We start from the raw sequence: 23,705 nt of genomic DNA on the forward strand, positions 1-23,705 counted from the left end.
GCAAAGAGAGCTTACGAAGGGCATCTCTTAGGGCGGGTTCAGACGACCGTATGTACGATTTCGCACACTTCAGCACAATGTATATGCACAGTGAATGAGGTTTGATGAGGTAGATTTGCGAGTGTATAGGTGCACAGTACTCTACTTTTTGCACACGGAGGACCAGTGTGTGCGACACCCCTCCCTCCGTGATTTAAAAGTCTATTTAGCCTAATGAGGTCCCAATGTTTTTTTTTTCCCACAGAATTACACAACGTATTGCACAATTAAGTGCGTAATTATGCACATCCCATAGACTTCTATGTGGCCCTTGGTGTGCATGTGCGCACAAAAATTGCACAGGTCCTATTTTTTTAGACGCAAGAGAAATGTGTGTTCAAAATACCCATTGAAATCAGTAGGTTCTATTCTCTGCATATTGCGCAGGCAAATTTTGCTAGAAAGCACACAAATATGCTCATCTGAAGTCACCCTTCGGGCATGTTCACACATACGCAAATGGTATTCCACGGTAGAAAACCTGCACCAAAATTTTTGTATCAAACTCTGCACGACTTTCATCACATGTGAATGTACCTTTAACCTACAAGACCAAATACTGCATGTCTAGGCCTCACTTTGATTTGAATGGGGTTGTTCAGTTTTAAACTATTGATGGCCTATCAGCAGTATAGGTCATCAATAGTAGATCAACGATGGTCATTTGCCAGGGAGCCCTGCCAATCAGCTGATCGCTTGGCCAGTGTGCTTATGCAGAAATCAACTCATTATATTAGCACACAACTGATTGGTGGGGGTCCTGGGTGGCAGATCCCCCTGATCTAGTATTGATGCTTTATCCTGCTGATAGGCCATCAATAGTTTACAACTGGACAACCCCTTTTAAATGTGAACTGTCTAATACAGATGAGCAAGTATACTCGCTAAGACACATTACTCGAGCGAGTAGTGCCTTAGCCGAGTATCTCCCCGCTCGTCTCTAAAGATTGGGGGGCCGGCGCGGGTGACAGGTGAGTTGCGGCGGGGACTTGGGGGGAGAGAGGGAGAGAGAGATCTCCCCTCCGTTCCTCCCCGCCCCCCCCCCCCCCCCCCAGCCCCCGAATCTTTAGAGACGAGCGGGGAGATACTCGGCTAAGGCACTACTCGCTCCAGTAATGTGCCTTAGCGAGTATACTCGCTCATCTCTACTGTCTAATGCTTCATTTCCTCTGTGGTGGAGCTACAAGGAGAATGGGCACTTGCTGCTGGATTCCTTCAAAGATTACAGCAGAATATCCTATAATGAGTTTTCTGTCAAGGGATCCTTCTTGCAATAAGTGATGTGACCAATGAACGGTCATCAGTTTTCCTAAAATGCTAAGAAATAAAATAAGTCTGAATTCACACAAACGTGTTTGCACGCGCAATACGCAGAAAATAGAACTCACTGATTTCAATGGGTTTGCTCACATGGGTGTATTTGGCATGTGCAATTCCGGTGGCAAAAAAAAAAAAAAAAAAGAAGCATGCTCTAATTTCCTGCGCCTTTGCACAGGGAAAGAACACATCTTGGACTCATTAAGCTAATTGGCCATTTCAATGGCTGAAAGCATCAGCGTGTGTTTTTTTGCATGCACAATTGTACACGGCTGGCACATGTGAAAGGTACAGTAAAAAAAACACAGTTGCGCATACAAAAATGTGGTACAAATGCGCGTGTGCATCTGGCTTAGTAGTTTTTTTTCCAAGCTTTTTATGGAAAATTTTTAGGAAGCATATAGGAAATCAGCTGAAAAAACCCCCCTGAAACCTAGAGCATGCAGCATTTTGAAAGAGCATGCTATGAACCCAAAAATACACCAAAAGTGAGTAAAAACACAAAAAAAACTATTGACCCATAGCTAACATCTGGTCAGAGTGTTTTTTGCTGATAAAAGCAGGGCAAAAAAAAAAATGAGAAAAACACTGCAAAAAATGCAACTTTTTCCTAAATAACACTATGTTGAAACTCCCCTTATCACATGTGGGTATTTTCTATCTGTGCACTGTCTGTAACTTTTAGTGCCTAGGGGCTTCTTCACATGGGCGTGATTTAGTTTTCACTAGCGGGATTCTCGCACGTTAATATTATGCATGTAGTTTATCTATGAGCAGGGGAGTAGCTAAAGACTCATGCGTCCGGGTGCAAACGTTTATCTTGGGGCCCCCCAACTTCTCTTAATGCAGAGGTGTAACTTGAAGTTGCTGGCCCCTAATGCAAAACCTGTACCAGGTCCCCCAACTATAATGCTTCATTCATAGTACTGGGCTTCCTATATGGAGAAGAGAGGCCTTATGGGCCCCCTAAGGCTCCTGGGCCCGGGTGCAACCGCATCCCCTGCATCCCTTATAGTTACACCAGTGTATGAGTACTTGATCCCGAGTACTTGAGCCATCCTAACTCAAGTACTTGGGCTTTGTTCATATCATGACTGTGATGTGCACTTGGGAACTCTTCATAAGCTTCATTAGTGTCCTTTTGGCATTTCTTAGGCCGGTAAATGTTGGCACTTGACTGCACTAAATAGGGAATCTCTCGCAAAAACCATATACTAATTGCATTTGTCTGGGCATACGTTAAGCAACACACTTCAGATGTCCGTGCAGAGATATACCAGAACACAGTGTGAACAGAGACAACACCATTTACCATCCAAGAGGGCAGAAATAGAGTTAGTTATAACAAAATCTTCCAATTTATTTGTAGAAAAATGGGATTAATGTGTAAAGAAGAAGTACAGGGTCTGCCACGGAAAATAACCCCGGCACCACACTCTTAAAAAGCTGCCTAAAGGTATGTTCACACGGCTGAATTCGCCACGGAATTTGGTGCAGATTTCGATGTGGTTTTTCACCTTTTCAATTGAAGGGGTAATTCTGCTGCGGATCCGAAACAAAATCGATTTCCAAATTCGCACAGTTTTTAGGGCGGAAATTGATGAGAATTTTAGTGTGGATTTTCCACTGCGGACAATCCGCATAAAGTCCGCTATGTGTGAACATACGCTTAGACAGCTTTTAGAAGAGTATGGTGCTGGGCTACTTTTCTGTGGACCAACCTGTATATTTGCATATGACTGTGTCCTTGCCCATTCTCTGCCTTCAGTTCTGCGCTAGAGATGAGCGAACGTACTCGTAATGAGTACTTACGCACCCGAGTACCGCCATTTTCGAGTACTTCAGTACTCGGGCGTAAAGATTCGGGGGGCGCCGGGGGGCGGGGAGAGGCGCGGCGGTGCGGGGGGGAGCAGCGGGGAACAGGGGGGAGCCCTCTCTCTCTCCCTCTCCCCCCCACTCCCCACTGCTACCCCCCGTGCCGCCACGGCGCCCCCCGAATCTTTACGCGCGAGTACTGCTGTACTCGAAAATGGCGGTGCTCAGGTGCGTAAGTACTCGTAACGAGTACGTTCGCTCATCTCTATTCTGCGCCAATTAGCCAGCCTTCCACCTACAGCTGCAGCAGGTGCTAAAGAAACTATTTGGGAAGTGCGTCTGCTCTGATCTCATATGAATGAGCATAAGCTTGCTACAGTAATGGCGTAGAGCGCCATGCAGATTATTTTTAACATTTGCTAGACCTTTATCTAAGGGCTCCTTCACATAAGCGTATCGAACCTATTTGTGCTAGGAATGAGGTTGATTTGCGTGCGTATTGGCGCATTGTAATGTACTTTTTGCACATGCAGGGCATGTTTGTTAGTGCGCAACAGTTAACACGCCCTTATTCAAATGGCCATTTAGCGTAATTACGTCTAGATGTGTTCTTTTCTCAGTGGAATTGCGCAGCGTATTGCGCATTTATAAGCGCATTGAGCACTCATTTGCGCACCTCCCAGAGATTTCATTGGAGACCTTTGCTGCGCAGGAAAACGAAGCATATATATATATATATATATATATATATATATATAATTTTTCCTTTTCTTTTGTTTAGCTTCCTGAATCTCCTGAGAAACCAGATCCTGCAATGACATGGATTAAATTCAGGGACCGAATCGATGATGGGACATACCAAAAAAAGAAATGTAAACTTAACAAGAATTCTGTGAGTATCTGAATGGCTCCGTTTTTCACCATAGTTGGACAGATCCATTCTCCAGAAGGAAGAAGGATAAACCTTCCCAGAGTAAAAGTTTGGGATTAGTTCCCTGTTCTGGGATCTATTCTTGAGAATGGACGCCTCCAGCACTAATGTAAAAATATCATTATTTGCTAAAGCGTTTGTCCGGTCACTTCTTGAAAATTAAATTTCAGGTGACGATGTGCTATAATAATCGTGCAGTGCTTACTTGTCCTTGGTCTCGACCATCCAGCACTGCAGCCCTGCTGTTGATAGCGGAAGTCAATTGAGTGGTGCCTGCCAATCAGAGGCTTTAGTGTCACCAACCATTCTCCTGGCATCAGCGCTCACACCATGGGGGCCATGATGCCAGGAGTCTCATTTTCTTTTCTGATTAACAAAGGGACAGTAGTTTACGGGGGGTATAAGTTGTAAAAGCAGTTAGGCCCTCAAACCAGTACTACAAATTATGCATAATAACTGGGGGCACGGTTACAGATTTTGCGCTCGTTCCTGGGAGCTTCAAGTGATGATGCTGGATTTGTATATTATCCAGAAAAAGTGTTCTCCCATGCAGCTCTTTACAGGATCCATTTCTCTTTCTTCTTCAGAGACTGTCTGGGCCACCAGGCCCACCAGGACCACAAGGGCCTCCTGGACCTCCAGGAATGCCAGGAGCTGAGGTCACGCACGAAGTATTGTTACAGGAGTTCAAACAGATGCTCAAAGGTAGAGTGAACCCATGAGCAAAGTCTCCTATATATCCTTTGTACTAAGTTGTGAAGAATAACACAAGAGTCAGATCTAGAGTTCTATGGATCGGCCAGTAGATGATTTTTTTTATACACTTAGGAGCAATTTAGGCCACGCTATATTTTTGGTCAAGTTAGAAAAACTGGCATGTAAAACAAAAGGTTGTTGTTTTCATACAGTTTTTATATATGCTCCTTTTTTTTATTACTGTTTAAATAGCTTTCCTACTCATTGCTCTTCATCTTCATGTTATTCTCTGATCACTGGAGGAGGTAAGTGTAGGGCAAGTTCATCAACCTAGGAAATTGTAGCCAAAGCACCTACTGGATGAATAACGATGACTTCCGAAAGTTCAGGACCCTCATCTATTAGCCTTTGTAGGGAGTTCATACGGAGAATAACTCTTGCTCTGGAGGACCCAGCCTGTCCATGCATTACACAAGCAGCCCATTAATTTCAATGGGGTCAGTGTATTGCTTCATTTCTCCTGTGGCAGCATTTAGCGCTGGGTTCCCTGCTGCATTTTTTCCACTCAGGGTCCTAACAATAGGGCATCTTATGGTTTACTTATTGTTGGCGGACCTTATTTAATGCTTAAACCATTGCATTCTCTTCACAAAATGTCAACATGGCAATGATAAACCCAACTGGAATGGAAACCTTATGTTACCTTTTTTTTTGGACTATAAGATGGTACTACATAGGTGCAATTCCTACTCGGAAAAACATTAAATCCATAGTCAGGTAAGTTCAGAAGCACCAGACATCTCTAACCATTTCTCTAATGATTGGTCAGAGTGGTCATAAAGTGCTCTGCCTGATCATTATGTGAATATGCAGCTGTTCATAGCTACAATTTCCTAATTCTCTCTTCCCAATTCTGATCTGTATGATCAATGTATGGCAAGAAAGCAATCTGAAACAGAAAACCCCAAAAGGACACTTTGCTGTAGTCTGGTAAAATGAGTAAACCCACCAGGCTACCAGATATTAAAGGTTTGTGCAAAGTTATAAAGTTATTCCCTATGCACAGGATAGAGGCTAACTTTATGATCAGTGGGGGTCCAATCACTCGTATCCCAACAAACCCAAAATGGGGGTCCAGTCAGTCCCCAAGAAAATGGTGTGGAGGTCACACTTCAGCAACCTTCAGTGCTCTTATTGAAGTAAACAGAACAGTGGAGAGCTTATGGATAAGGAATAACTTTATAATTTAGCACAACCCCTTTAAATCTTAGCCTACCCTACATCAGAAAGGTACATAATATCAACTACCTCATTGACCCAAGACCACCAAGTGTTAAAACCCTATTTTACGATATACTACAAGAAAATAAATTCTATACAATCCTCATATATTCTAGACTACCAGGTAGTAATTCCAATTTTTTCCCTGGTCCATCAGGGTTATGAACCCTTCCTTCTACACTAGACCAGCAGAACTAGTGACATCAGCCCCTCCACTACCTCAGACCACCATGGAAGTCTTTATTCCTATGAGATATTATTTTTTTTACATTTCTATTGCCTAAACGTGGCTTCGTCCTACAGTTCTGTCTTACGGTCCAAAAAACACAGTATTTCATTTGCTAACAGCCATGAAAGGGAACCAAGTAAGGCATGTTTTACTTTTTACATTTAGAAGTTATATGATTACAGTCTTGTTTATAACATGCTTTTAATAAATTGTTATCTCTTAGAGGCGACAGAGCGTCGTTCCATATCTGGAGATAATGTTGATCACGCCAGTGAACCTCCACCGCTAGTGCTCCCAATTAAGGACCTCTATCCATACAGGCGAATAGATGAAGCTTTTCATTGTCGACTTAAGGGTCCTGTATTTGTGGACAAAAGGACTCTGGCAGAACTTCAAAATTTTCAGCTGGTAAGAAATTGACCAATATAATTGAACAATGCGAAAAACAGTACCAGGGGGTGGTCTGAGAGTCAACTTTGGACATTAATGCTCATGGATCCCTTCACCAACCACTGTAGCCATGAGTTATAATTTACATTTTGTTAAAGGGGTTTTCACACCAAAGGCATTTATTTTCCATGAAAGACCATGGAAAAAACTAAAGCTGTGGTGCAAAGTATAGTAGTTGAGGAATCGAGAGCTGAAGATGTCAGTGGTGTAAAAATGGTGAAAAAACTTGCTGTTATCAATTAACTTTTTTTTACGGTTTTTAAGCTACACGCATCTTCAGCTCTCAGTTCCTAATCTACTATATGTTGCGCCAGAGCTCTAGTTTTTTCCATGGTCTTCCACAGAATTATTCCATAGGCCTTTCTTTATAGGTCCTTACTGCTAGTCCTGCATTTAGGCTTTTCCTCACACTTTCTCTCTTACATTGGTACAGAGCTCATAAACTTGAAATTACAGAAGTTGGATTTTTTGGTAACTCTAAGTAAATGCTATTTCGTTTCAACTGCAGCCAACAGCTAAAGGCTCCTTCCTTCGTGGTTCTGGAATGAACCTGCCAACAGGTCGGTTTACAGCTACAATTCCAGGGATTTACCAGTTTTCTGCTCATATTCACATAGGTGAGTGAGCTCAAGTGTTTGCACTTAATTTGTAAAGGTGTATGCTACAGTCAGAGGATGTAAGCTGCTTTGTAAGGTGAATTTCTCTGCCAGGCATTTCTCTTGATTACCATGATTAGAACAAACACCCACCATGGTTTAATGATGAGATCATATAAATCTCCTTCCCACCATGCATTGTAAAAGTATATCATCTCTTGTGGGTAACAGCTGTATTATATAGCTGACACCCAACTCTACCCAAAATACGAAATAACTCCGACCCCTTAAATGATACAGGCATAATTGATACAATGGTGAGGTGCTACTGGGTCGCAATGGCAGCCGGTGGTCTAATAATAATCTCCAGGTAGGCTTGCCACCTTTTCTACCAAACAATATCAGCCAAGGTGAAAAAACGACATGGTGGGGTGGGGCTTATCACAAAGTGTGATCTGATTCTATACGAGCACATAGTCCTTCTATACAGCTATCCTAAATACATATGCAACTTATATTTCAGGAGACATTTTTTCAATAAGTATAGTATGAGATACTTTGTCAAATGCTTTACTAAAGTCAAGATATACTATAACCACCACATTTCTTTGATCAACCCAGTTGGTAATTCTGTCATAGAAGGAAATTAGATTAGTCTGGCATGACTTGTTTGTTACAAACCCATGCTGGCTCTGGTTAATTACTCCATTTTTATCTAAGTACTTGTATACATGCTGTTTAATTATTTTGTTCAAAGATCTTTCCCGTATATAAGTCAGGCTCACAGGCCTGTAGTTTCTTGGATCCACCTTCTTCCCTTTTTTGAAGATAGGGACAACATTTGCCCTTTTCCAATCTTCTGGGACTTCTGTTCTCCAGGAATTTTCAAAGATTATGGCAAGTGGCTCAGCAATTACCTCTGCTGCTTTCTTTAGTATCCTAGGATGTAATTCATCTAGACCTGGAGACTTGAATTCATTTAAGTTTGCTAAGTTTCCCTCATCATCTCTCAGCTTATAGATAGCCTGCATTCTTTTATTCCCCCAATAGCACAGGGAAGATCAGTTGATGTTCCATCTACTTTCTGAGAGAAAACAGATATAAAACAGGAAATTAAAAGTTCGGCCTTTTCAACATCATTCATAACCAATTCACCATTTTCATCTTGTAAGCATCCAATAGCATCTTTTCTTTTGCTTTTGACATACCCCCAAAATCCTTTTTTTGCTTTTGGCCTCTGTTGCAAGCCTTAATTCATTATCAGCTTTAGTTTTTCTGACACTTTTTGACATTTAATAAACATATTTTTCTTTGTATTTAACATGTGTGCAAGTTCTGTGTTTATCCATCCTGGTCTTTTTAAATGTTCCCATTCTTCCTTCTTTTAGGGATTGTTAACAACTGTGCTTTCAGAATCTCATTTCACAATATTTCACAAACATCCATCCATTGAAATCTGCCTTTCTGAAATCCAACCTTGAGGTCTGAGTCTTCTCAGTTCTTCCTTCCTTTTTCGTCCAAAATTCAAGGATAACATGATCCCTGCCAACTAAGGTCCCAGCCACCCTTACTTCCTCAACTATTTCCCCCTTTTGGTAAGAATTAGGTGCAAGATAGCAGATCCCCTTGTTTTCTCTTCAACCTTTTGGAAGATAAACTTGTCAGCAAGAGCGGATAAGAATTTGTTGGATCCATTACTTTTACCTGAGAGAGATTCCCAACAAATGTCTGGATAGTTAAACTCTCCCATGATCACTATGTTATGCCTTTTTGAGAGCTTGGCCATCTGATGTAGAAAGAGTTCATCCATATCTTCTGCTTGTCCAGATGGCCTATAGTAAATGCCTACAATGGTGTCCTTTCTGTTGTTCTCTTTTAGTATTCTTACCCAAACAGTTTCTACAGAACTACGATGCTCTGAAGCTTGAATCTTGGTGGAGGTTAATGTTTTCCTAACATACGACGCAATACCTCCTCCCTGTCATGTCAGTGCGGCTCGCAAGCACCACGCTCAGCACGGACGCAAGGTGACGTTCACAACTACTGCAGTTGATGCTACTATGCACTGTAGAACAGTGTGCACCACAACAGGAGCGCGTAAACCAGTAAGAATAAACTGTGCGACACAGCACGATGTCAGAAAACGTACATACTGCTGGAAATAGACACACACACCATGTTATGCTGAACAGTAGCACCACTCCAGGGAGAAGGAATCCTGGCCCTAACCTAGCAGGGGGGTGAAATGTCCCTGCCTAGAAGCGGAGTAATCACCTCAATAGAAGCGGCCACATGGTCTTCATCCTGGGCCCTGATTGCCTCTATAGAGGCACCCAGAGAGATGAACCGAACAGCAAAGAAATACAGAAATAATAACAGAAATATAACGGAAAAGGAACCCGCAGCAACTAATCTGCAAGTAGCAATAAATCCAGCACAGAAGAGCTCCAAACTCTAAGTACTTCACTATGGAACGGAATAAGCAGCACTGAACACAAGGAGGGGTGACAATATAAAGCTACTCCACACCTGAAGACTAGCACAGCAATTAGAGAAGCTCACCTCCACTCATTTCCTAGGCATGACTAATACAGTATGCATCCATGCAGCAAAGAAAGACAGCACCAGCAGTCTCTGCATATGGTGCATTAACCCTTGTCCTGCTTAACAAGGCGACAGATCTTGTCCTGCGTCGAGGCCACCATGCCACAATGCTGTCGCGATTGACAAGCAGTGACACTGCCCTTATTTTAGGTCTGTTTTTAGGTCTTATAAATAAGTTGTATCCTTCAAGCCTTGTATTCCAATCATGTGTACCATTCCACCATGTTTCTGTGATGCCTATGACATCATATTTCTCTTCCTGTGTTAGGAGCTCCAGTTGTCCTTGTTTGTTTTCTATGCTCGGTGCATTTGTATAGAAACATTTTAGTTTGTGTTTGATGTCTTTTGCTCCTCTACTTCTGAATTTTTTGTCTTTGTTTTTTCTCTATACTTCTAATAGCAAGGTTCTCAAATGTATTAATTAGCTGTATATTTTTACCTGGCCTTTCACGTCGTATCCCATATTGTTATAGTTTAAAGCTCTTCTAATGAGGGAAGATGCGCTCCTCTGCCACAGCTGTCACAGCTGTCAGAAGAGCGCGATGCCATCCCATTGCTTTCAATGGAGCCGATGCTACTGCCGCCCCATTGAAAGCAATGGGATGAAGACAACCCCTGCAGCAATAATTTTCAGGGAAGTGCTTGAAATATAAGCCCTTCCCTGAAAATCATCCCTAGCTGTAAAAAAAAATCTAAACATTAACTCACCTTGATGCTCTGTCCTTCTCTTCTCCCCAACCCAGTCAGTCTTCATCTGTCTTCTGGTGGCCAGGGATTGAAAAATCCCTGCCTCCAGAAAGCGCTACCTCTGATTGGCTGAGCGCTGTGACCAATCAGAGGCAGTGCTCAGCTGTCATTCAATGAGATTGCTGAAGATAGCCAAGTATAAGTACTCAGCTATTTTCATCAGCTCCATTCACTCTCCCTCCATAGTGAGGAGGGGGACATGGACCCTCTTTTCTCAGGATCGGTGAGACCTACACTGATCTCAGACTTTTATGACCTATCCATATGAATAGGTCATAAAAGTCTATCTTAGTACAACCCCTTAAAATTTACACAAAAATGCTGCCATTGCAAAATACAACCGATTCATTGAATGATAAGCCCTTACGGCTGCCAAAATTAAAATAAAAATTGGCTTTACAAATGCGAAAATGGGAAAATCAAGAAAAATTGTCTGCATCATATCTCCTGCAGCCTGTTATGGAAGTCCTCATACAGAATATCCTAATATTTGGATGTTAATAAATTAATTTCTTTGTTAAAATACTATTGTTATATGTTGTCTGACTTCAGAAGGTACATTGGTAGACTATAACACTGTGGTAGAGTCATCTTTAGTAATTCTATTCCACTTATCGATGTACAACCCAAAACTTGAAGGAGTTGTCCACTTTGGACAATTTCTTTTTGCTAGAAGAGTTCTCTAGAGATGAGCGAGTAGTCTTCAGTCTCGAGCGGGCAGGTACTCGCTAAAGGCAATGCTCGCTCGAGTAATTGCCTTTAGCGAGTATACTCGCTCATCTCTAGAGTTCTCTGATTATAATAAGATGATGTTGGGCTTCCCAGCTGTAATCTTCAGGTGGAACTTTGCAGTAAGAGTTTGATTCCCCTGCAACGCCTCTAGAGGGGAAATAAAGCATTACATGTGTTCCATTGAAATTGATGAGCTCTCCTAGTACTACACAGATGATCTTTGCAACAATATCACATTGTGTCAATTTTTGTGTCATTCTCATAGTTTACTACATATTACATGTATCCAATAATGCTTGGACTCTACTGTATTGCATGCAAAATGTACAATTTTTCACTAAGCTGTGTCCTTCAATATTGTTTGTAGATCACAGTGAGATGAAGAGCAAAGGACAGTTGCGTCCAAGGGACAGTATCCGCGTCCTGATATGCATTGAGTCCCTCTGTCACGGATATACGTAAGCAAATTCTAACTAAGACATCACTAAGTGATTGGTTGTTCACTAGGATATATTTCAGGTGTTAGTTTTAAAGACCATGGAGAATATGTATTAGGAACAGGATTTTAGCCGCCAGTCTTAATATTATTCCCACTGGTAGATGATGCGCCAAGTGTATGGAGAGGGTGTGCGCCTCTTCATACATATTAGGTGCATCTCAGCTCCGTCATGCACCTACGCAGAAATGTGTCCGAGATCCGATCTGGGGTATATATATGGTATAACTTACACCAGTTTCTGGCATTAATGTGCCAGTGCGGGCAGCCACATACCCTCCTTTTAAACCATGCCCCCTTTTTCGGGAACATGGCGTATTCACAATCCATTTTAAAAACATGTACAATTGCAGCCCCATCGCTGGAACCTCCAGTGACCGCCTATTATCTGCCGTTGAACCTGGCATCATATGTTCAATTCAGGTGTCAGCTGTATGTTATAGCTAACACTGCAACAACATTGGAGATCAGAATTAATTCCTGGCTTTTTAACCCCTTAGATGCCACAGTCAATAGAGATCAATAGTGACCGCAGCATAAAAGCAGTTAGACAGAAGGAGGGTGCACCCCCCCATTGGCTGCTCACTGTGATGTGATTGTAGGGTACTGATGGGTTATCATGGAGGTCAGGGGCCAAGTGAAGACCCCCAAGTCTGACATCTTTCGGCTCCTAAGAAGCAAGGCCTGATAAGATAACTCTAAAATATTGCAGTTAGGGTTGGGCAATTAAGCAAATTAATTCAATTAATTGTCATTTTGTTGAGGCATGATTCTAACTTTTGTAGAAACGTGAAATCTATATTAGCCCTACCTCCCGTGGGTAGGGCTAATGTGAGACTGGGGGAAGTGGGGTGTGCAGGGTGCCAGGGAGCGAAAATACCCCCAAAAATAGAGTAGGTCTTATTTTTGGGTGAAAATAAAGCCTACCCCAAAATTGCATGACAAAGTCACTTGAGAAAATCACAGTATCACCACGAGAAAATGCAGCGATATCGCACGAAAAATGGGGGAACACGGCTGCAATATCACTACGATTTTTTTGCAGCACAATCGCTGTTGCCCGAGTGAAAAAAGCCTTAATTGGCGAGAATCCCGATAGTGGGAACGAAACCATTGAAATCAATGGTTTAGTTGTGTCCCGTGATAATCACAGCTGCATATCAGGACTTAGACACACCCTTGTGTTTAAGTCCTAAGTTTGGTATTGCAGTAATTGTACTGACCCATAGAGTAAAGTTGACATATCGTTTTTACCACACCGTGAATGCCATAAAAACTAATCTCTAAAGGCAATCTGCAAAAATCGTCCACTTGCTGTTATTTTTCATAATGACTCCCAAAAATTTGTAAAGTGTTTTTACATTATATTGTGCTATTAACCCTTTCCAGTCCAATTTTGGATTCAGGGTTTCTTAAAAGGCTTTCTCTTTTTGCTGTTATACAACAGTGCCATCTGCTGGCTAAAGCCAGTGTGTGTGCACCAGAGTGGCTCCGACAGCGGAGTGGCTGGCAATAGACGGTAAGAATACCTTGTCGGATGTCTTCTTGGAGCTGTACAAGCTTCAATCAGAATGTCGAAAGATGTCAGACAGTGGATTGGAAAGGGTTAAAAAGTACAACTTGCAAAAAAACAAGCCCTCATACAGCTGATTTACTACAGATTTTCTACAGCGGAGAAAAATCTACAGCAAATGTATTCGATGTGGATTTTGGTGCAAATCCACAACAGATTTCACCCATTCAGTTGTGGATCTCTACCCAAATCCTCAGCAAATGGTGCAAAAATGCTTTAGATTTCCTCTGCTGCTGAAAATCTGCAGCGAACCTGCTACGTGTGAACTCACCTTTAAAATTACCCATGAACCACCAGGGAGTAATTCTGTCAAGCAACCTTTGATTTATAACATTTTTTGCCAAGGGAGGTACCTTCTCATTATCTAAATGTATGCAATAGTTGTGTGACACCATTTAGCACGTTACATGCAGAATCTATCTACAATATGAAGTAACTTCGTAAATATATTGCATTACTTGTACTGATCCTGAATTAGAGTCCTGAGCTGCATTCACAGTTCTCGAGGTTTCAGAGCTGAAATCTCCCAGCAATCCTTGTTTTCTCCATTATCTGCTCACAGAATTTCTTAGTGATTTACATTTTGTGTTTTCACACCATTCACCAGACAATCATCTAATGTAGGGAAAGAGAATTATCCTACTGCATATGAGCTCAGCATGTAAATTAGGAGGTGTCTGGCCACAAGCATGTTCACTGTTACCAGCATGGGCGTAACTATTGAGGATGCAGGGGATGCAGTTGCACCCGGGCCCAGGAGCCTTAGGGGGCCCATAAGGCCTCTCTTCTCCATATAGGGAACCCAGTACTATAAGTAAAGCTTAATTGTTGGGGGCCCCATTACAGGTTTTGCATTCGGGCTCGGGAGCTTCAAGTTACGCCTTTGGTTTCCAGTGCATACCAACACAATAGTGAATACATCTTTGGTCAATAGCAAAGACTATATGTCACGGCACTGCCGGCGAAATGAACTTCGGGCACATGCACGGATCCGGTGTGCAGCATCTTTTTGTGATAGACGTCGAGGGAGAATATCTCCCTTCTGTGTTAGTGGTGATTGGCTGGCTGAGCTGTCTATTGTATCAGTCAGCCAATCAGTGTCTTCCTTGAGGAATTTATTCTCTGGACGAAAGATGCTGGTCAGAGGCGTAACTTGAAGCTTCTGGGCCCCAATGCAAAATCTGTAACAGGGACCCCAACTATAACGCTTTATTCCTAGTAGTGAGCTCCCTATATCGAAAGGAGAGGTCTTACAGGCTCCCTAAGACTCCTGGGCCCGGGTGCAACCGCATCCCCTATAGTTACACCCCTGATGCTGCTATTACTCTTATATTCTGGTCTTGCTTGCTGGTGTTGTGTATTCTGCGTACTACAGTTTGTGCTTTCCTTTAAGGAATTTGTACTTCAGACTGTTTGTTATTGTCTGTATTTTTTCATCTATCTTTTACCTTGGCGTTTGTTTGGCTTATTTTTTCCCATCCTGTTCTCTCTTATTCCCTTTCCACTCATCTTTCATCTAGGGCCTTCTAGGGAATCCATTTAGGTTCCAGCTGTGTGGTTGCCCTTTCAGGGCGGGTGCTCCGCTACATCATCAGGGCTAGTCAGGGCTTCTTTACGGAAAGATCCTAGGTCTTACTTCCACCATTATATCTTCTATTTTCATACGACTAGCTACCCAGAAGTCTCCTGCGTATTACAGACCATTCTGCCTGTCTTGGTTCTTTGTACCTGTTAGTTTTCCTGACATGACTTAGCAGACATGACACTATCATTAGAATGAGTGCTGGATGAAAAAATAGAATTTTTTTACAAAGTTGCTCAACCATTTGTAGATTAATTTCATGTATAAACTCTAAAATTCTGTTGAAAGGTGAGCATACACACTCTAAAGATCACAGCTATCATTTAATTCCCTGAAGCATAGTATGGAATTCTCCGAACTGGGTTATAAAATTTTTATCTGGAGAATGCAGAAAATATTTGATTTACTTGGTTATTATTTATAAACTGCCGGCCAGTCTATTGTGTGCAAGAAATGTCATCCTATGATGATCCAAGGAGTGTGATTTGGAAATTTTGGAAGTTTCTCTGATGTTGGAACATCACATTCATTGCTTTTTGTTGAAGTGTTTTTACAGAAATTTTGGCATTCTTTCGGACATTTTAGGAGAATGCACTCAATTAAAGGATTCCATCTCATTCTAGATTGGAATTGACATCTGCTTAAGCCTTCTGCCTCTCTCCTTGGCACAGAAAGTGTTAAAACACATTACGGCAAGAAAAGGTTTTCCCCTCTAATTCATATAACTGTAGCTTATAATAAAAGTTCAGGATAATTGTAGCAAAGTGAATTTACAGGAAGGTCTGAAAAAATGAAAAATAGGATTATGTGCCAAATGTCTTTTCAACATATCACCATATTTACCTTCCCCAAATCACCCCCTCAGGTCCTGCCCCTCCTCCTGTTCCTTGGCAGGTATGCCAAGACAGAATCAGGTTTTGCACTTGTAATGCTAGAGACCTTCTGTCGTCAGTGTGATCTCATGCCCCAGCAATGTTCCATTTGCGTCCTCTTCTACCCACCAGCCTGGCACTTATTATTTCCCAGCAGAGTTTGTTCCTCAGCATCATTTTCCAGTAAACTGTCTTTTTATTGTTATGAAAGGTCTAGCTGATATTGTGTCTCAGGAGGAAAGGAATTGTCAAGGAGCTGGAAAAGTGCCTTACACCTTCACAAAGCACCTTCACTGTGCTCCAGGACATACGAATGAAGACAAGTGAAACTATGAGGACAAGAAGGCTAAAATATGAAATATTCTCTAACGAATATCCATCCTGAATTCTTCACTTGGTCTTAGACGTACGCTATCCTACCAAAGGTAATCGGACACCTGAACAAAAATCAAAAGTAGTGCTTATTTCCATATGGTAACGCTAAGTGGGGCTCCTTTGGCCCCAATGACATCAGATATTCTCCGTGGCATTCTTTCTATTAATATCTGATACACTTCAGCTGGTATTTCCCTACATTCTTCTTGCAAACATCTGGCAGGTTCTCTTAAAGAAGATGGACACTGTTCATATTTCTTGACCCAACGTTGCAAATTGTCCCAGAGATGCTCAGTAGGGTTCAGGTCGAGACTCTGCATAGGCCGGTCCAATCGTGGAACATCCATATCCTCAAACCAGTGTAAAACAGTGTTGGGCTTGTGACAAGGTGCATTGCTGACAATTACCAGAGTATTGTTACATTGTTGTATAGAATGTCAGGGTACACATTGGTGTTCATGGTTCTTGTCACTACAACGAATGGACTGAGACCTTGCCACGTAAAACATCCCAAGACCATGACAGAACCTCTGCCGTACTTAACTGTTGGCACAACACACTCAGACAAAAGGTGTTCCCCATCATCCTCCACACACAGGTACGTCTATCTGATGTGAAGATGTAGTAGAATGTTTTGTCACTCCATAGAATATTCTTCCATTGCTTAACTGTGCAATGACAATTGGCACCCTTGTAGATGGGCCAATGCATCTTTTTTGATAGGATATACCAGATATTTGCAGGATGAGTGGAGGGAAATGCCAGTTGAAGTGTATCAGATGTTAGTAGAAAGTATGCCATGGAGAACATCCGATGTCATTACGGCCAAAGAAGGCCCCACCAAGTATTAACATATACAAATAAATACTATTTTAGATGCTTGTTCAGATGTCCAGTTACTTTTGGTAGCAAAGTGTGTCATGATATACCAAATAAAACTTTTTTGACAGTATGCAAGCATGCTCAGGCTGCCCCATCATAGTACCAGAGCATACTTCAGTGGGTCCAGTTCTCCCCCAGTTAGGTTGTATATAGGGAGAGAGCTGTCATTCTAGATGATACAAGCCTCCCACATGACTAGGAGCTCTGTTTGGAATTAATCTTCAGTGTATATTTATTCTGCAATGCTGCAGCATTTCATAATCACACATACGTGGTGCAGCACATACTTGTGCCCATGGTTCTGGCAGCATGAACCTGGTGACATGTTGCCTAAAGCTCATCATCTATCAGATGCCTTAAAGGGGTATTCTGGACTTTTAGTACTGATAACGTATTCTCAGGATAGGTGATCAATACTTGATTGGCAGGGATCTGCCATGCGGGATCCCTACCAATCACCTGATCCTCTGGCCTACTGTCAGGGCTGGAAGTGTAATAGATGGCTTCACTTTTAGTGAAATCAATTGGAGAAATGCTTCCTATTATACTTCCGTCTCTGACTGCAGTGAGGAGCCAGAAATGTAATAGGAGGCATCGGTCTCAAATAATTTAATGGGAATGTAGACTTCTATTACACTTCCAGCCCTGTCTACCTTCTATTACACTTCCAGCCCCACCGCTCTGCCAGCGGGCAGTAGGATCAGCGGATCGGCAGGGATCCCAAGTGGCTGTCCGCTGCTAGTCAGCTATTGATGACATTACCTGAGGATATACCATCAATAGTAAATGCCAAGAATACCCCTTTAACTTCCAGCTAGTGATTCCAATAGCATCCAATAGCCACCCAAACCAGATGAAGAGTGCATCTAAGGCTTTGTTCCCACAAGCGTATATCGGCCAACGTTTTCACGGCTGGTCGATATACAGTATTATGGGAGAAATGAAACTGGTGAACAGACACACAAATCAAACATTTGTGTGCCTGTTCACACGGCATGGGCCCCGACGCATATGCGCTGAGGCTACCATGCCGTCGCCCCTTTCCCCTCCATCACCCTCGCAGGCTCACCTCTGCTCTCCTCCCCGCTTGTTCTTTGCAATGGGAGGGAGCGGGACGGGGGTGAAGCGAAGTGCTGCCCCATCCTGCCTCCTCCCATTGCTGGCTGTGGACAAAGGGGCGTGGAAGGGACGAAGCGACGAAGCATAGCACCGCCCCCTTGTCCACAGCCAGCAATGGGAGGAGACGGGGCAGCGCTTAGGTCCGCACCCGCCCGCCCACTAAGATTGCAAAGAACAAGCGAGGAGGAGAGCAGAGGGAGGGAGTTTAGCAGCCACGGCTTAGGAGCCCATACAGCAGCCGACGTATTCCGGCCCAAAAGACAGTTCGTTAACTATCTTTTTGGCCTGACGTAAAAACGCCCGATGCTATATTGGCCGGCCGGGCGCTTTTACGTCACGAGAATACGGCCATGTGATCTGATGCATTGGAATCCAATGAGGACAATTACTCGATCGAGCATCGCTTTTTTCAAGTAACTGTCTACTCGGGCGAAAAGATTCGGGGGGCGGCTGGATGGAGCGGGGGGTAGCAGGAGGAACAGGGGGGAGCTCTCTCTCTCTTCCCCCCCCCACTCCCCACCACAACCCCTCGCTCACCCCCGGCGCCCCCCAAATCTTTTCGCCCGATTATGCAGTTACTCGAAAAAAGCGATGCTCGATCGAGTAATTGCTCTAATCGCTCATCTCTAATTTTAATCCCTCTCATTCTAGATTTAGAGGTCCAGTGGGCGGTCCTATAGTGACTGACGGCTGCTCATACACACATAGCTGTCAGTCACTGATAGGACCGCCCACTGGACCTCTAAACCCAGAATCAGAGGGATTGAAATGAATAAAACACAAGGCATACAGAATCTTCTCCTATAAAGATATATATCGCTCCCCGGTACCTTCTGCCTGCAGAATGGACTGCATTTTTAATTTAATAGGTTCTCTTTAATGTTAAGGTCAATTAAAGGGATTGTCCAGCTTAAGAATCATATTTTTATACTAGTAGAAAATCTGTCACAGGAAGGTTTAAGATTTTATACCTTATGCTACAGTGCGAATCCCTTAGCTCCTGTTCGCATGTCTACAAGGCAATATTTAAAGGTGTTTTCCTAGTTAAACAAAACCCCTTGAAGCAAAGTGAGTTATTTCCCATTGTATAACAATTTTATTTAATGCTGCCAGAGTAAAAGCAGTCATGTCCGCACACTGTAGTGTAGATTTTCTCATAAAAGACTTTCTTGTGACTTGACTCATTTTGGAAAAATGCTCCTCAATATGAACAAATTTCCAGGCTCAGGGAAATTATTCAGTGAAATTAGGAATAATAGTTACAATGTAAATACGTCAGCTGCTTCGAATACACAAAATACGCAGGGCAAACCGACATGGAGGTCTTTTGGTGTGTAGCCCCATTGGCCTACTTTTGTAGACACTGCGGAATCTTTCTAAAGCCTCCATAGATCTTCATTTTACTCTTAGAGCATGCAATTAATATTCCTATGAATTGTGTTATACAGGGTAGGTGACAGACAATTAGCCACACCCCTACTACCAACATTTCTGAATGGTAACAGATATTGCTTAGAGGTCTCAGGTCAGCACTGCAGCCTCCTTGCCCGATTTGGAGATGCACTTGCGATCTGCGTCTATATATACCCAATGCTTTGCAAAGGGATCAGTCACATGGCCGTTTTTTATGCGGATGTGCCGAGAGTTATATGACACAACGATTCGCAGAACGCATGTAACTGCATTCTGCGCAAATTGTTGTTCTTGTATATGCGCTCAATGGGGCCGGCGGCAGCAACGCCAACCCCATTGAGAACATATACTAAAGATCGTTCTCCTCTGCCATAGCTGTTAGAGCTGTGGCAGAGAAGAACGATGTTCGCCCATTGAATTCAATGGAACTGGCAATACAACTGGCTCCATTGAATGCAATGGGCTGCCGGCAAGCGCTGTATTAATTTTAGGGGAAGGGCTTCAAATATAAGCCCTTCCCTGAAAACCATCCAAAAAAGTGTAAAAAATAAAAAAGAATATATACTCACCTTTTTGCAGCACCTTTTGCCGGAGATCAGTCACGTCCAACTTTGTAATTTACTTGCTATTAAAAATATGCATCGTTTCACCCACTTGGACTATCGTCACGTGCTCCCTCTGTTAAATCCAAAACACATCTGCTAATGTCACGTACGCAATTCCATGAGCCTTTGTGAACAACCCCTTTAATAACTTAGCCCCAGTTTTCTAACAGAAAAAAGTCAGATATATTTGTACTAAAATTTGAATCTTTTTACCCTTCTAAAAACTTTTTGAAAGTGGTCGTAGGGGTGGGTGGAGTTACTGAGAGAGGGCGTGGCTAGAGACATCCAACAGATTTATAAATTCTAATTATGGAAAAATATGCAAATTAAACCACAAATCTATGTCTGCTTAAGGCAATTCCTGTGAATGGAGGCGGTAGGCACAGAAATGATCATCGCGGGGACGGCCCGACGCATCGTCCCTTGTAAAAGGACCCTAAGGATTACTAACTTATATTCCAACATCACTTGGGAACAGACTGCCATGTAAATACACACAGAGACGTAGATGTAATAACCAGAATACAAATCAGTACTCCACTATTAGTCTAGTATAAGGATAGTATATAAGCAGAGCTTCAATGTAATTAGAAAATTGTCTGATTTTATAGACAATTAAAAAAAAATAATGGAATACCCCTTTAAGACCTGGTCTAAAAAAGTAACAAAATGCATCTTTATTTTTGTCTTTCTGCACTCCAGTCAATGGCTGTCATACTGTAGCTACACAAATGCGGCATGTACCGTGTTTCCCCGAAAATAAGACAGTGTCTTATATTAATTTTTGTTCAAAAAAGTTTAACTTTTTTACATGTATAGCTGCCTGGAATCTATTTAAATTCTCTTTTTTAAATTAACTGTTAGCAGGGCTTAATTTTGGAGTAGGGCTTATATTTCAAGCATCCTCAAAAAGCCTGAAAAATCATTTTGCATCCTCAAAAATTCTGGAAAATCATGCTATGTCTTATTTTCGGGGTATGTCTTATTTTCAGGGAAACAGGGTAATAAGCAACACAATGTAACAAAGCAGTAATCATCTGCTGCAAAACATCTTATTGCTCGCTACTTTCTTTATTGCACTTTGCAAATCTGAGATTCATTATGTAATATTGGAGTTTTGTATGTATACTAATACTTTCCTAGCAGTTCATGCCAGCGAGTGGCTTATCCCGAGCCCCTGCACATTTCACAGTTGATATTGAGTGGGGGAGTGGACAGAGTGTCATCATCCTGGAAGAATTTCAGGCAGAGAGATGCATGTCAGGGCTAGCTTTCCTCTGGCACCAAGTACTGCACACTGCGAGCATGCTGGCGTTGTCAGTCTTATGTGTGCACTGCAGTCATTCACATCTTCCACAGCCTCAGGGAACTAACAGGCAAAGATTGGAAAAGACTGAACTTAACTCTTTCTATTGCATGCAGAACATACAATAGTTCTGTATGTAGTAAATACCTCGCATGAACCTCATATGGGGTTACCGAAAAGGGCAAAAACAGAACAGGGCAGCCTCAGGGTATCGAGTCACTGAAGCAGTTTTACAGCAGCCCGTTGCATGGTATACAGAAGAAATGTAGTTAAAGCCAAAGGGTCCTCCTGATCCTGAACGAACTAAACTTCAGTCCAGAACATACTGTACATTGTGTTCACACGTACTAACAACTTGCTTGCGTAAATGATGACAAGTATTGTAGACCCTGGTACTCTCTGTAACTAGCAAGAAAGGTCTTTGAAAACAATTATTCCTTGTGTCTCATGCATCGCCCCATACATGGTCATTTATTTTATCTTTTAGGTCATTAGAAGTCATAGCTGGATTGGAAAGTAACAGCAGAATATTTACTGTACATGTTCAGGGGTTGCTGCAATTACAGGTGGGTATCTATGTCTGCCACTGTTTATTATTACTTCTGCAACAGTGTTTCTTTTATGTGTTTATATCTGTTCTGTTATTTGTGCAATGTATCACTCTTCTGCCATATATAGTGCAGTCAATTACACAATGTATGACTGTTTTATTATTGCACTTTACACATCTCTACTTTATGGTCTTATTGGGCAGGCACCATGTGGTAGTATTGTGTGGGCAATATATGAAATCGTGCTATTTGTATTACGCAGCGCTTTCAGGTATTTTTTTTTTTATTACCCCACCCCACCCCCACCAAGCTGAGTACTCATTTTACCAACCTCGGAAGGATGGAAGGCTAAGTTGATCTTGAGCCGGCTACCTGAACCAGGTGGGGATTAAACTTGCAACCTTCAAGTTGTGAGCGAGAGCTTACACTCTGCAGCACACAAGGCTTCATTATATTTCATTTTATGTCTCTGCTATATGACCACTATCACTATATACTATATAATCACTATATGCTCACTGCATTGCCCGTTCTAAATTCATTTTACAGCCTTGAACATTGCGTGGCACCTTTATTTGTGCACTGTTTAGCCCAGTTATTTTGTGCAATGTATGGCACTTATACACCATTCTACCAGAATAATTGGACATCTGGGCAAGAATCAAAAGTAGTGTTTATTTACGTATGTTAATACTTAGTGGAGCCTACTTTGGCCCTAATGATATTGGATATTCTCTGTGACATACGTTTTACTAACGTCTGATATACTTCAGCTGGTATTTCCCTTCATTCATCCTGCAAATGTCTTGTGCGTTCTCTCACAGAAGATGGGTGCTAATCATATTTCCTGATCTGACATTCCTGTTCATCCCAAAGATGTTCAGTAGGGTTCAAATTGGGATTCTGTGCAGCCGTTCCAATTGTGGAACATCCATATCCTCAGTCAAAGAATCATAGAATGGTAGAGTTGGAAGGGACTGCCAGGGTCATCGGGTCCAACCCCCTGCTCAATGCAGGATCACTAAATCATCCCAGACAGATGTCTTTCCAGCCTATTTTTGAAAACTATGGATTTGTGACGAGGCTCGTTGTTTTGTTGGAAGAATTGCTGACTATTTACAGAGCATTGCCACATTATGGTCTACAATGTCAAGGTAGACCTCTGTGTACTTGGGTCTATTCTCATTCCCAGTCTGACCTGTTAATTCTCTATTAACATCTGCGCCAGAGCATCTGGTGGAGGCCTGTCCCAAAATCACAGCAGTAGGCTGCCTATTTTTTTCCCATTAAACGCCAGAGAGTATGATGGAAACCTGACAGGCCCCATTACAGAACTTAAGATCCGTCTGGCACTCTTCAGTTCCGTAATAGAACAGATCCGTTTTCCTGCTTCCTCGGTGTAGATGTGAACACATCCTTTGGAGGGAAGAGGCAGTTAAACACATATTGGTATACTAGGGTAGATGCACTAATACTGCCATATTGCAAGTGCCA

The 23,705-nt window shown here is 42.3% G+C and overlaps 1 protein-coding gene across 1 annotated transcript in view; it reads left to right on the forward strand.

The window, feature by feature from the left end:
- Positions 1-23,705, forward strand: part of C1QTNF12 (C1q and TNF related 12) — a 63,618-nt gene that overhangs the window by 35,245 nt on the left and 4,668 nt on the right. Inside the window, exons 2-7 of the mRNA XM_066606828.1 lie at positions 3,953-4,063; positions 4,690-4,807; positions 6,532-6,716; positions 7,267-7,375; positions 11,805-11,895; positions 22,148-22,226. Of these exons, the coding sequence (XP_066462925.1) occupies positions 3,953-4,063; positions 4,690-4,807; positions 6,532-6,716; positions 7,267-7,375; positions 11,805-11,895; positions 22,148-22,226 (693 nt within the window). The remainder of the gene's footprint in view (positions 1-3,952; positions 4,064-4,689; positions 4,808-6,531; positions 6,717-7,266; positions 7,376-11,804; positions 11,896-22,147; positions 22,227-23,705) is intronic.

This window comes from Eleutherodactylus coqui, chromosome 6 (assembly GCF_035609145.1).
Source record: "Eleutherodactylus coqui strain aEleCoq1 chromosome 6, aEleCoq1.hap1, whole genome shotgun sequence".
In the NCBI taxonomy this organism is placed as follows: domain Eukaryota; kingdom Metazoa; phylum Chordata; class Amphibia; order Anura; family Eleutherodactylidae; genus Eleutherodactylus; species Eleutherodactylus coqui.